At 40.1% G+C, this 15065-nt stretch overlaps 1 protein-coding gene across 1 annotated transcript in view; it reads right to left on the bottom strand.

Annotated features, from left to right (window-relative positions):
• The window catches only part of WDR64 (WD repeat domain 64), a 120444-nt gene that overhangs the window by 53609 nt on the left and 51770 nt on the right, over nucleotides 1-15065 (bottom strand). The window contains exons 11-14 of the mRNA XM_025286000.3: nucleotides 8617-8743; nucleotides 4603-4751; nucleotides 2398-2521; nucleotides 348-523 (exon numbers count right to left, since the gene is read on the bottom strand). Coding sequence (XP_025141785.3) covers nucleotides 348-523; nucleotides 2398-2521; nucleotides 4603-4751; nucleotides 8617-8743 — 576 coding nt within the window. The remainder of the gene's footprint in view (nucleotides 1-347; nucleotides 524-2397; nucleotides 2522-4602; nucleotides 4752-8616; nucleotides 8744-15065) is intronic.

The following is a 15065-nucleotide window of genomic DNA, read 5'->3' as shown; positions in this document are numbered from 1 at the left end:
GGCAGCCCTCCAGGCTCCCCCGTCCCTGGGATTCCTCCAATGAGGATATAAACCATGTCAGAGGTGGTAGCTGTATGTAAATTTGTAAATTTAATCTTCTTAATATCTACTCCAGAAGGATCCTGGCTAATCCCTTCAGCAAACATTGGATGGGCAGTGTCGACTAGCTATTCTCTTTTGCTCTTTGCTTGGACATGGACAAGGTTAATTAGGAACATCCTAGGAAGGCTGGTGGAGAAATACTATCCTCCACTGGCTGGCAAGAGAAGAGTTAAATGGGGATTATCCACGTTCAGTTGATTTTCCCCAGAAGAGCACATAGAGTATGTGGAAATGGGATTGCAAACCTGGATCATTTTGATCTTTCCGTTGTGCTCCAAAGAGAGGAGCAAGTATTGGTGTTTCTCCTGAGCTTTCAGGAAAATCAGGCGGTGCAGCCAATGCTCTTCCTCTTTCCAGTCTTTCCCTTCTGGTAACACCTTCAACTCTTGTCCACTGCCAAAGTCCCAGATTTTAACTGTTCCTGAACACACAGAGAAAAGATTCTATAAGCAAAAAACATTTCTAGGAGGAATGGCTTTTATCTCAGAGAAAATCAATCTAATTGAAAGCTTTCTGCAACAGTTTATCCTAAGTTTATTCCCTATTGAGACTGACACATGAGTCTCCCTAGCATTGCTGTGTACAAAGTATATTTCTGTATACTTTCATTGTCACAGGCTGATAAAAAATGAACAGGACCAGGCAATGTCTTGAAATTTGTGAACATATTCTTTGAAATTCCCAGACTCTCCTGTGTGAGTTTCCTGTCTTCATTGGGTCTTTTCTGCTTTTATTATCCCAACGCTTTCCAGTTTGCTAAATACTCTCCAATATCTATCTATCTAAAATCATGCCACAGTGATTATTAACAGTAAAAGATTACTCCAATAGTGTCATTTCCTAAGGTGCTAACATGTTTTAGAACTAGATCCTACTGGGTGTTAAAAGGATTAAAATAATTCCAGCAGGTAGAAAACAAAATGTTTGGAGTTGTTGGTTACATAAAAAGGAAATGCAAAAAGGGTGTCGAGTTTCTTCTTACATTTGGAATCATACATTCTAATTAATTTTGTTCATGTAGGAGATCCTCATGAAAGGGCCAGGTGAAATGATAGCATACTTATTGAATGCCTGTTTCTAGGTCATTACTCAGTGTAGAGAATTATCTTCTAACATGGATTTTTAGAGTGACCTCAGGTTGCATTTATTCATACCCCATCAACTCAGCATTCTGGATTTTATTTCATGTATATTGTTATCTGCTCAAACTTTAAAAACTCTGACTTGTACTCAAGATACTCAATCCATCAACTGGCTTACAAACAAGAATTTATCTAGTAAACATATCCCTAAAAGAAATATGGGCTTCTCTGGTGGCTCAGCTGGTAAAGAATCCGCCTGCAATGTGGGAGAGCTGGGTTTGATCCCTGGGTTGGGAAGATCCCCTGGAGAGGAGAATCACTATATAGTGATACAGATGGTCATATTGTCTAGGTCATGTTGTCTCTCTCATGGGAGTTCAGAATAAGGTAAGGTGAAAGGAGAGAAGGCTGGTTCCAACAAGTTCTATGAACTCTCCACAGCAGCAAATGACACAGCCCAACTGGAGCATGACATTCTCTCAGGGGTGACATGACACATGCCCTTAAGCATCTTAGACTTATAAACAAGTCCAGTATAGAATCCTAAATGTGATATGGCAAAGTTGGATGGATAATTTGTCTGGTCCCATATTTTCAGTAAAAATATTATGAAAAGCACTAAATAGAATGTCTGTGTCAGCTGATGGGGCTTCCCTGGTGGCTCAGTGGTAAAGAATCCTCTTGTTAATGCGGGAGACATAGATTCAATCACTAGGTAGGGAAGATCCACTGAAGAAGGACATGGCAACCCACTCCAGTATTCTCTTGCCTGGGAAATACCATGGACAGAGGAGCCTGGAGGGCTATAGTGCATGGTTGGGATCACAGAAGAGTTGGACATGACTGAGCAACTAAACACCAGTAATAACTCTTAGCTGATGGTACTCAAAATTAGAGGGACAGAATGAGTCAGTGCAACTCAGATAAATCTCAGTCAAAATGGACTGAGATGGTATATATGAAAGACTTTGCAAACTGATAAGCATCTATATAAGTAAGGTATTTATTATGATTAACACCAATATCAGGACATTAATGCCCATTAGAGAAGAGCCTAGCACTGTTCAGTCAGGCACAGCAGTCTCACTGGCACGCTTACATATTCCAGCTCGATTCACACTTCCCCTCTAACCCAAACAACTTGTGACGAGATCCTAGAACAAATTCTTGGGACACTAAAGCAGGGGGGCCATATTCTGGATATTAGTCTGACCATTATATGCTCCTGTGGCAAAAAGAAATCCACTTTCATCGATAGCTGCAGCAGTCAGTTCAACATTGAAGCCATGAGGGTCTAAAATCTGGTATATTTGGAGGCCAGTTTCGAGTTCCCATACCTACAAGAAAGAACAGTAAAATATTTCATAAGACCTTCAGTTTTCATCAATTTTACAATATTCAAAATAACCTCAAAATTGGCACAGGGCATACCTAACACCTTTTCCAACATTCTGCCATGAATGTTGGTTTAATCAAAGAAAGGTCTAAAAGATGTAGTCTAATAGTCACTGTGCTACCCCAGAGTCTTTCTGTAATATATATATAGGTGGGATGAGACAAGCCACAACTGTTCCAGGCAGCCCCTGTCTATCTAGGAAGCAGTCAGATGCTACTCTCAGCATGAAGCAAGCTTAGCAGCAGGCTAGAAATGTAACAGGAGGTCAGTGGACAAAGAAATAAAATTGAATGTATTCTCTGTTGTCATTTATCCAAATTGTCTAGAGATCATGGGACAGAATCTACAATTAACAGTGTGAAATCTGAGACAACCCGAGGAAAGGGCTCACTGACCTTTCCAAGGAGTGTTCTGATTAGGGACCTGGGCCCAGTTCTTAACAGAGAGAACAGGGGAGGAAGGGCGGGGGAGGCTGAGATTTCAGAGAAGGTTGGGTGTAATCAGAAAGCCTAGAAACATGTCAAAGCTCATCACTATCTCTTTAGAAATGCAGTAGAAGCGTGAGACCTGCAGTCTCGGCCTGAATCTTTTGCTTTTCATGGATCTGCCAACTTTAGGTGTCTATTAGACTTCCAGTAAACAAACTGAACTGGCAACACAGTTTGAACTTGAGGTATTTGGAAACAGGAAGCATAAACAAAGGGCCAGAGCTGGGAAGGGGCACGGCTCCTCCAGGGGACTGAAAGTCAGTTGTCGCAGTTAGAGTGAAAGGAGGAGAGAGGGAGGAGATGTAGCTGATGTAATCACTGGTCTGGAGACCAGACAACAGGGCCATTGACTGAGCTGTGGCAGAGCCAAGATCTGAATGAAGTCAGGCTGGCCCTAAAGCCCATGCTCATAACCTGTGTGCTCCCCTGGGTGTAGATGAGGTCTTAAAGGGAGAATGAGGAATAAGGACCACTACAGGAAGGGGTCTCAGGGGCCACCCATTTCCTGGCCTAAAGTATGATCTGTCTCCAACCAGTCAGGTATGAAAATTCACCTAGATGTCTTCTTTTCCCCTCCCCACCTTGCAAGGAAGACACTTTCCTTTTAAGAGGTCAGTATTTCATGAAGACAGCCAGGTTTTAGTTTCCCTCTACTTATTCTGTAGGCATTATTAGAAATAACTGATAATTACATGAACTTAGGAGATTTTGGTCTGAGAAAAGCTCCAGCAGATGAGCACAGGTCAAAGGTTGAGAGGGAATTTGAAGCGTCTCTGAGAAATGCTTTCTCCTGCTCCCAATGTCTCCTTTTGGAGAGCATGCATGAAATAAAAGGATAAACACTTCAGGCAAACACCCCCAGCCATCATTGCTAGATGAAGTCAGTGGTTGTAAATACAAACACAGTTAGGGTGGTCCAGAACTCTGGCCTCTGGGGAACACATTAATGACATGGCCTGAGGATTGCAGAGGGAAGGACGTTGGTATACACCTCAGAAAATCCTGGGTTCGTATCCCAGCCACGATGCTTACTAGTTATATGAACTGAGGCAAGTTGCTTGATCTTTGAATCCTAATTTCCACATCTTTAAATGGACCCTCACACAGAGAACTAGTGTGAGGATTAAACAAGATTGTGGATTTAAGACACTTGGCACATATCCTGCACCTGTAGGGGTCAGAGTAAACATCTATACATTTCTTTCCCTTCTTCTTAACAGTCTCCTATAGCTCAGTTTAAAAATTTTTTACACACACTCTAGGCTTGTTTCCTTGACATATTTCCCTTAAAATTCCTGTTTTAATCATAAAAACTAGCTTCATTTTTTAAATTGAACCTGTAGCCTAACAGCAAGCAATATGAGCTGCATTAAAAAGCTTACTTTTCATGTATTCATGAAAGCTTAAAAATAGCTCTAACATAAGGTTCCATCATATATGCCATTATCTTTATTTAATCACTCAAAGACTCATCTATAAGAAGAGAAAATTCTATCTTTGCTTTTTTCTTCCTGAAGAGTCAATATGTACTCACCTTAATTATGGACTCAGAGCAGATGGTAAGTACTTGGTGAAAATATTTGTTGTAAAGCATGACATTGATTTCTCGTTCATGGGTGTGAGGGACCTGTTTTGTATCTTGTATCATCCTAGTTAAAGGATACATGTCCATAACACTAGATCCTTGAACAGAAATAAGAATCTCATAAATAACAAATATTAGAAGATTTGAACCACAAAGGATTTTATTCAACTAATTGTGTTTGGAACTAGCTGGTCAGTGAGATTATTAATGCCTAGGAGACCAAATGAGGTAAAAACACATTCATTTATTTAAAAACATCTTTGACAAATAAAACAAATATTATTTAGCCAGAGAAAAGCATTCATTTGGGGCTTCATTAATTTCCAAGTGTAGGGCACTTGGACTTCCTTGATATCTTCTTTTCAGTGACCACTTTTTCCTACTTTTTATAGTCTAGTTTTTTCCTTCTTCAGAGTGCCTGCTACATTATCTAGTGTACAGTAATAAAGATGGTGGCCACCTTTATGCTGATGGAAAACTTCCACTTAGTGATTGGGATATGTTAGAAAGCTGTTTCAACCAACGAATAGTAAAGCACTCCGTAAACATGGTCTCGTGCTTCCCTGGTGACTCAGTGGTCAAAAAAATCTACCTACACAATGAAGGAGATGAGGGTTTGATTCCTGTGTCAGTAAGATACCCTGGAGAAGGAAAGGCACCCCGCTTTGTTACTCTTGCCTGGGAAATCCTATAGACAGAGAAGCCTGGCCAACTACAGTCCGGGGGGGGTCACAAAAGAGTCAACCTAGCAACTAAACAGCAACAACAAAATAAGCCAGTGCTTGCAACAATATTAAGTAAGATTAATTTCCAAATTACCATAGTGAATTAGATGGAGAGCAGGTATTTCTTACTTGCATTTTAAAAATTTATGTGTTTATTTTAATTGGGGGACAATTACAATATTGTGATGGTTTTTGCCATACATCAACATGAATCAGCCATAGATACACATGTGTCCCCCCCATCCTGAACACTCCCTTCCACCTCCCTCCCCATCCTATCCGTCTAGATTGTCACAGAGCACCTGCTTTGAGTGCCCTGCTTCATGCATTGACCTCGCACTGGTTATTTATTTTACATATGGTAATGTATATGTTTCCATGCTATTCTCTCAAATCATCCCACCCTCTCCTTCCACCAAGTTCAAAAGTCTGTTCTTTACATCTGTTTCTTCTTTGCTGCCCTGTATGTAGGATCATCAATACCATCTTTCTAGATTCCATATAAAAGCATTCATATACAGTATTTGTCTTTCTCTTTATGACTTACTTCACTCTGTGTAATAGGCTCTAGGTTCATCCACCTCATTAGAGCTGACTCAAGTGCATTCCTTTTTACAGCTAAGTAATATTTCATTGTATACATGTACCACAACTTCCTTATCCATTCATCATGGCATTTGGTTTGCTTTTACAGTAATCCTATAAACTGCAAGTATGATTTAACTCTCAAAATCAACTATGTATTCTGTTTTAGTGTAATGTCTAGAAATATAAGGATCTCAAAGCATTCTACAGTTCAAATAGAAATGAAACGTCTTCCTAATTTATTGGTGTGGAGATTAAGTTACCAAAGGCTGGCCCTTCTTTTTCTCAAGTCTCTCCATAGAAATCTCAACTGCAGCAAAATTTTCAGCAAGAGTTACTGAACACTTTCCTAAAGTGTTTGAATTTTAAGATAAAGTCTACTCATGTGTAAAAAGAATGGAGGTGGCTCCTCTGGTAGTATTTCTCAATTCAAATACAACCGGGTGGAAATCTGAGAGGGAGGTGGTAACCAGATAATCAAACAACACACGGAGCACCTTCATATTCTACTGACAGTAATGGATTTTATCTGAACTGACAACAAAGCTAGATACACTTATGAACAAGTGGCAATCCGCTCCATGTTTGGCTAGGTATACCATTTAGCAGTATAGAAACAAAGCAATACAGAGAAAGAAAGTAGATCCAGGAGTCAGAAACTTTGGGACTGAATCCCACCTGTGTATCTCAACTAATGCCCTTATACTAGTCAGCTGAAATAGTTAATATTTAGTCTTATCATTTACAAAATAAGATGAATAATAATTCCTACTTCAGTGGTGGTTGTGCAAATGAAATAAAGTCCATGAAAGCACTTTGTGAAAGAACTAACCAAATGGTAGTTGTCTTATTAGAGTAACAAACACAACAACGGCGACAGTAACAACAGCATATTTTATAATGTGGTGCTGCTGGCCCTGGGGTGTATAAGATTACTATGGCTGCTTCATTTGAACAAAAGCACAAATTAAAATCTGAGAGCCAAGCTTCATGCAATTCTGGTGTCACGTTGATGGTTGCAGTCAATGTATGTGATTTTAGTGATTAAGCAATACACAGAGCTCTATATTGTTGTAAGTAGAGTATTATCCGAATTACATAAACTTAGGAAGAAATTTTGCCTGGAAAATCCTGTGGACGGAGGAGCCTGGTGGGCTGCAGTCCATGGGGTTGCTCGAGTCGGACACGACTGAGTGACTTCACTTTCACTTTTCACTTTCATGCATTGGAGAAGGCAATGGCAACCCACTCCAGTGTTCTTGCCTGGAGAATCCCAGGGACGGGGGAGCCTGGTGGCTGCCGTCTCGGGTCGCACAGAGTCGGACACAACTGAAGCGACTTAGCAGCAGCAGCAGCAGAAAGAAATTTTGATCTTAGGGTTCTCTTTTGTGTTTTTGCTTTTGCCTTGATATTTGAAGCTTTAGTTACTCTGATGATAAATGGGATGGAAATGCTGAGCTTAGTAAATCAAACATGCAAGTTGGGGCACTAAGAGAAAACTTGTTTGTAGCCATTTTTATGTTATTCTTAGAGGACATAGTATAGAGGAGGGGTGCTTACAACGAGAATTAATTTCTGTTTTAGAAGGTAGAAGATTATCCATCAAACATGAAGTTCTAGTTCACTTCTAATCCAGAAAACACCTAAAAGTTAAAAATAATTCATATTCTCCACCAGGAGAGGTAGCATCAATCATTTCTCTGCCCTATTAATCCCACAGGAACTCAGATAAGGTGGTCAATAGGAAATGCATTCTGGGTTGGTGTTACAGAAGGAGGAACTATTGTTAATACTATTCATGTCTTCTAAAGCTTCTTCTGAGGATATGCATGTAAGCAATGTTCAACCCAAATGCCTAACAGGGTCTTTTGTTTCTTGAGTAAGCATGTTTATCAGGGGCAGCAGGAAAAGGAGAAAACAATCTGTGAGCATCAGTGCTGGGGTGGCTCTGTCATTCAGAACCCTATCCTCTCTCTTCACTGTCCTTTGTCTAGAAGCAGCGGCAGGTGGGAAGGTCAACACCCTACCCACTGAGTGACTGTCCCAGTACCAGAGTACATGGGGCCAAATTGCCTCCCTGAAGAAAAGGGGCACTGACTCAGCATGCTGGTGCAGCCGTGCTAAGATGGGTCATATTCCTGCTCCAACACTCAATGCAGAGCTGGATTTGCCCTGTGTGTAGCAACAGCTTTAACCCCACCACCTTGCATCCTAGGTTCAAGACCTCATCCACCAAGCTATAGAAAAATAGAAAGCCATAGAAAAATAGAATTGAATTCAGTTATCTATTGTGAGGAATCACAGTTTATAAATTTCCCATCTAGTTTTGTTTTTCTTCTGGTCAGTGATCAAGTGCTAGTTAAAAAAAAGATTTGAAAAAATTAAGATTTTATTTCTCATTAACTGGGTGCAGGGGTGCTAAGTCGCTTCAGTTGTGTCCAATTCTTTGTGACCCTATGAACCATAGTCCGGCAGTTTCCTCTGTCCATGGGATTCTCTAGGCAAGAATATACTGGATTGGGTTGCCATGCCCTCCTCCAGGGCATCTTCCCAACCTAGGGATAGAACCCATGTCTTTTATGTCTCCTGCATTGGAGGGTGGGTTCTTTACCACAAGTGCCACCTGGGAAGCCCATTAATTGAGTGCACTTACCTGTAATAAGCACGCGATGATTGGAATCAAATATCATAGAGTAAATCTGCATGTCTCCCGGTCCTCCCTGGCTATCGTGGAAGACTTGTAATAGTGAAAGAGTCTGTATATCCCATACTCTGAAAACCTGGAGGGATAAAGAACATGGGTCACCATTTTTCTACTTTACTTTCCCTACTCAAAGCTATTGAGGTGAACCATCTTCAGAATCTGCAATATGCTCTTAAAAACTTGCAGGAAAGTATGATTTGTATGATGAGCACTCATTTGCTAAGCTTTAATTTGGTTCTTGATTCAATTGTTATTCATTAATGTCAGAAGAAAATAAAAGCAGTGACTAAAAGCTTGCCAGTAGGAACTAGACTTTTTCTGTCCTCAAAAAAGATAGGGGAAAGACATAGAATTTATTATCCTTTAAGAATCTGGAGGAAGAATAAAGGGCTGGTTATGACTAACAGTTTATCTGAAGCCATATTTCTCTTACACTATAGATTAGAAAATAGAGACACAGCATAGTTCAGGTGGAGGGTTTCAAATTGCTCTTTCATGACTTAAGATGAGAACGTCTTACTAAATGAGGTTTCTAAGAACCTTCCCTGTTCCTATCCAGGAATGAAGAATTACAGAAAGCAGTTCTTAGGGATGGTGTAGATATAGGAGGGACTTCCCAGGTGACCCTAGTGGTAACACACACACACACACACACACACACCTGCTAATGCAAGAGACCTAAGAGACGCAGGTTCAATCCCTGGGTCCGGACAATGCCCTGGAGGAGAAAGACTATAGGTAAATACATTATTAGTGCTCTCCTTTGAGGAAGGAAAGAGACCTAGATTAGTTACTCAGCTAGAACTTGGGATAATATAATAGAACAATAAAGTACAAATTCAGCAAAACTAGGTCAAGTTTACTTTGTCACTTGAAACAGCTAGTCTTAGTATTCTTATTATTCTTTTTTTCTTTTTCAGAAAGTTACCTCGTGATTAAACTTCAGGGAAGAAAAGTGATTTGATCAAGGATTACAAGTCCTAGCATGCATCAGCATTAATATTTTTATGTCATAATAGTCATTATTATATACATTACCTATTGCTATATTATATAGTACTTACTAAATTAGAATATTTGTTGAATAAATGGTGATAATTTTATAGAACTACATATAAAGATTTGATAAGTAGTTTTGTTAACAGAGGTATTAACTTCTTACTTAAGACACTTAGAGTTAATTGAGTTCAAAATTTCACTATTGTGAAGGCAGGTTGGTACTTAGATGCAGGAACATAAAAATGTCAAAATCACATGATCAGGAGTTTTGGCTCACATGTATGCCATCTACAGGCCACTATTACTCAGAACCTGTGCAATTGGGAGTCGTTACTTCCTTTGTGCTAGTAAAAATGTAAGTTTGGGGCGTAGCTACAATATTGAAACTTATCACTGTTTGCATGACAGAGTAGAGGAGTCCATTAGGACAATTTATGAAGTTAGGTTCAGAGCCTATTTATGAATTAGGTTCAGAGAGACAAGTAGGGGAAGAATCTAAAAGTGGAATCAAGGAGTGTCAAAGAAGTTTATCTCTGTTTTGTTTCCAGTTCTATTGTTTTGTTTGAGATGCTTCGTGGTTGGCAGTCTTTTTACTGTTTGTGTATGTGCTCTGAACTGTGGTTGGTAGAAAGAACAAAGTGAAAGTGAAATTTGCTGTCGTATCCAACTCTTTGTGACCCCAAGGACTTCTCCATGGAATTCTCCAGTCCAGAATACTGGAGTAGGTAGCCTTTCCCTTCTCCAGGGGATCTTCCCAACCAAATGCAGGTGGATTCTTTACCAACTGAGCCACAAGGGAAGCCCACGGAAAGAACAAAGGATGAAGCAAAAGAGGCTTTGGGTTTCAGTTCTAGTCCATCATTTAAATTTCTTAAGCCTCCGTTTTCTTGTTTCTAGAATGGACATAATAACACCAGCACTCTCCGCCTCAGTGAATCGATGTGAATATCTTTTGAAACCTGTGATGTTTTCTGCACAGTGATTCTATTTTCTACTTCTTTTGTGTGTTTTTAGGGAAGTGGTGATTGTTGGCAGAAGGCACAAAGACCTTCCTCATTATGCTGCATCTCTCCTCTAGGCTCTTCTGCTGCCCTCTCCCCTTAGGCTGTTCTAGTTACTGTGATACCAAACTGCTTCCAGTTCCAAAAACCTCTTTTTCTCTGTTGTCTCAGCACATTCACACATACTCTTGCTACCCTCTACTGTTTCCTCTCCTCACTCTTATCTATCTAGCTAACTGCTGCTCTTTCTTTAAATCTGTCATAAAGATTATTAGCATTAGAGTTCACAATGTTACGTCGCAGCCTGGGTAGGAGGGGAATTTATGGGAGAACAGATACATGCATATGTATGGCTGAGTCCCTTTGTTGTCCACCTGAAGCTATCACAACATTGTTAACAGGTTACACTCCAATATAAAATAAAAAGTATTTTTTTAGAAAAGAGAGTTCAGGTCACAATAGTGCAATGAATTTGCACTATGGTGCCTCAATGCACCATTTCTTCTCCAAACACAGACAGATAGTCAAGTTAAAAAGAGAAAGCAGAAAGAAACAGCAAGGCTTCAAAGCAAGATATCTAATCTCTGTAGATCCAACAAAGCTAGAGGAGGTGATGGAATTCCAGCTGAGCTATTTCAAGTCAAAAATGATGCTGTTAAAGTTCTGCACTCAATATGCCAGCAAATTTGGAAAACTCAGCAGTGGCCACAGGACTGGAAAAGGTCAATTTTCATTCCAATCCCAAAGAATGGCAATGCCAAAGAATGTTCAAACTACCACACAATTGCACTCATCTCACATGCTAGCAAAGTAATACTCAAAACTCTCCAAGTGAGGTTTCAACAGTGCATGAACTGAGAACTTTCAGATGTTCAAGCTGGATTTAGAAAAGGCAGAGGAACCAGAGATGAAATTGCCAACATCTGTTGGATCATCGAAAAAGCAAGAGAATTCCAGAAAAACATCGATTTCTGCTTTAATGACTACGCCAAAGCCTTTGGCTATATGGATCACAACAAACTGGAAAATTCTTCAAAAGATGAGAATACTAGACCAACTGACTTAAAATTGGGAAAGGAGTAGTTGAGGGTGTATATGTCACTCTGCTTACTTAACTTCTATGCAGAGTACATCATGCGAAATGCCGGGTTGGATAAAGCACAAGCTGGAATCAAGATTGCCAGGAGAAAGATCAATAACCTCAAATATGCAGATGACACCACGCTTATGGCAGAAAGCGAAGAGGAACTGAAGAGCTTCTTGATGAAAGTGAAAGAGGAGAGTGAAAAAACTGGCTTAAAATTCAACATTCGAAAAATGAAGATCATGGCATCTGGTCCCATCATTTCATGGCAAATAGTTGGGGAAACAATGGAAACAGTGAGAGACTTTATTTTCTTGGGTTACAAAATCACTGCAGATGGTGACTGCAGCCATGAAATTAAAAGACGCTTGCTCCTTGGAAGAAAAGTTATGACCAATCTAGGCAGCATATTTAAAAGCAGAGACATTACTTTGCCGACAAAGGTCCATTTAGTGAAAGTTATGGTTTTTCCAGTAGTCATGAATGGATGTGAGAGTTGGACCATAAAGAAATCTGAGTGCCGAAGAATTGATGCTTTTGAACTGTGGTGTCAGAGAAGACTCTTGAGAGTCCCTTACACTGCAAGGAGATCAAACCAGTCAATCATAAGGGAAATCAGTCCTGAGTATTCATTGGAAGGACTGACTTTGAAGCTGAAACTCAGATACTTTGGCTACCTGATGTGAAGAACTAACTCATTGGAAAAGATCCTGATGCTGGGAAAGATTGAAAGCAGGAAGAGAAGGGTATGACAGAGGATGAGATGGTTGGATGGCATCATGGACTCGATGGACATGAGTTTGAGCAAGCTACAGGAGTTGGTGATGGACAGGGAAGCCTGGTGTGCTACAGTCCATGGGGTCACAAAGAGTCGGACATGACTGAGCGATTGAACTGAACTGAACTGAATAGATCCAACTAAGAGAGGCGTACAAAGCAATGAGTGGGCTCCAACCAGAGCCTGGGCACTGTCTGGGGCAGAGTGGCAGCAGGGGAGCAGCTCTAGCAGGGCAGGCAGGACCACAGGCACTCTCACCACCCCATGGCAGTGCCCAGAGCAGGTCTCCTGGTTCAGGAAAAGGAGACTGAGAAGGAACTAAACCAAAGCAACCTCTGGTTCAGGGACTAGATCTATTTCTAAACTGAGGCCTACGTGCCTATGTGAGGAGATATGGAGTAGCAAGCATATAGATACACACACACATATACAGACATCATGCTTCTAAATATTAGAAAGAAACGTATTTTTAGAAAAGTTTAGATGATATCTTTATGAACTTGAGTTTAAAAAGATTGATTTTTTAAGTCATTATTTTATCTTATTTTTTCCATCGTTTTTAAAAGTGAATAAGCTAAGCAAATATATATTTTAGATTGCTTTCCCATGTAGGCCATTACAGAGCATTGAGTAGAGTTCCCTCTCCTATACAGTAGGTGCTTATTAGTTATCTGCTTTATTTATAATAGTATATTCATATCAATCCCATCTCCCAATTTACTGCTCCTTCTTTCCCCACTGGTGACCCATAGGTTTGTTTTCTACATCTGTGACTCTATTCTGTTTTATAAATAAGTTCACTGATACCATTTTTTATGCAGAGTACATCATGAGAAATGCTGGGCTGGAAGAAGCACAAGCTGGAATCAAGATTGCCAGGAGAAATATCAATAACCTCAGATATGCAGAGGATACCACCCTTATGGCAGAAAGTGAAGAGGAACTAAAAAACCTCTTGATGAAAGTGAAAGTAGAGAGTAAAAATTTGGCTTAAAGCTCAACATTCAGAAAACTAAGATCATGGCATCTGGTCCCATCACTTCATGGGAAATAGATGGGGAAACAGTGTCAGACTTTATTTTTGGGGGCTCCAAAATCACTGCAGACGGTGACTGCAGCCATGAAATTAAAAGACACTTACTCCTTGGAAGAAAAGTTATGACCAACCTAGATAGCATATTCAAAAGCAGAAACATTACTTTGCCAACAAAGGTCTGTCTAGTCAAGGCTATGGTTTTTCTAGTGGTCATGTATGGATGTGAGAGTTGGACTGTGAAGAAAGCTGAGCACTGAAGAATTGGTGCTTTTGAACTGCAGTGTTGGAGAAGACACTTGAGAGTCTCTTGGATTGCAAGGAGATCCAACCAGTCCATTCTGAAGGAGATCAGCCCTGGGATTTCTTTGGAAGGAATGATGCTAAAGCTGAAACTCCAATACTTTGGCCACCTCATGTGAAGAGTTGACTCATTGGGAAAGACTCTGATGCTGGGAGGGATTGGGGGCAGGAGGAGAAGGGGATGACAGAGGATGAGATGGCTGGATGGCATCACTGACTCGATGGACGTGAGTCTGAGTGAACTCCGGGAGTTGGTGATGGACAGGGAGGCCTGGTGTGCTGCGATTCATGGGGTCACAAAGAGTCAGACACGACTGAGCGACTGAACTGAACTGAACCATTTTTTAAAGACTCCACATATAAGCAATATCATATGATATTTGTTTTCTGTGTCTGACTTACTTCATTTAGTACGACAATCTCTAGGTGTATCCATATTGCTGCAGATGGCATTATTTTGTTCTTTTTATGGTTGAGCAATATTCCATTTTATGTATGTACCACATCTTCTTTCTCCACTCTTGTCAATGGACATTTAGGTTGCTACCATGTCTTGGCTATTGTAAATAGTGCTGCGATGAACATTGGGGTGCATGTCTTTTCGAAATAGTTTTTGTCCTTGCCAGATATATGCTCAGGAATGGGATTGCTGGATCATATAGTAACTCTATATCCAATTTTTTAAGAAACCTCCCTACTTTTTTTTTAGAGTGGTTGTACCAATTTACATTTTCACCAACAGTTAAGGTTCCCTTTTCCACACACCGTTTCCAGTGTTTATTGTTATAGATATATTAATGGTGGCCATTCTGATTGGTGTAAGGTGATATCTCATTATAGATTTGATCTGCACTTCCTTAATAATTAGTGATGTTGAGCATCTTTTCACATGCTTGTTGGCTATCTGTATGTGTTCTTTGCAGAAATGTCTATTTAGATCTTCCTCCCATTTTTTAATTGTTTTTTCATACTGAACTGCATGAACTATTTGTATGTTTTGGTGGTTAATCCCTTGCCAGTCACTATGTTTGCAAATATTTTCTCTCATTATGTGGGTTGTCTTTTCATTTAAAATTATTTTTAATTGGAGGATAATTGCTTTACAATGTTGTGTTGGTTTCTGCCATACAACATGAATCAGCCATAAATACACATATGTCCCCTCCCTCCTGAACCAGATCACTTACTCTTTCCTCTGCA

Source organism: Bubalus bubalis, chromosome 5 (assembly GCF_019923935.1).
Source record: "Bubalus bubalis isolate 160015118507 breed Murrah chromosome 5, NDDB_SH_1, whole genome shotgun sequence".
Lineage (NCBI taxonomy): Eukaryota > Metazoa > Chordata > Mammalia > Artiodactyla > Bovidae > Bubalus > Bubalus bubalis.
Note: the sequence above shows the minus strand (reverse complement) of the source record. Positions and strands in the feature narration are given on the sequence as shown.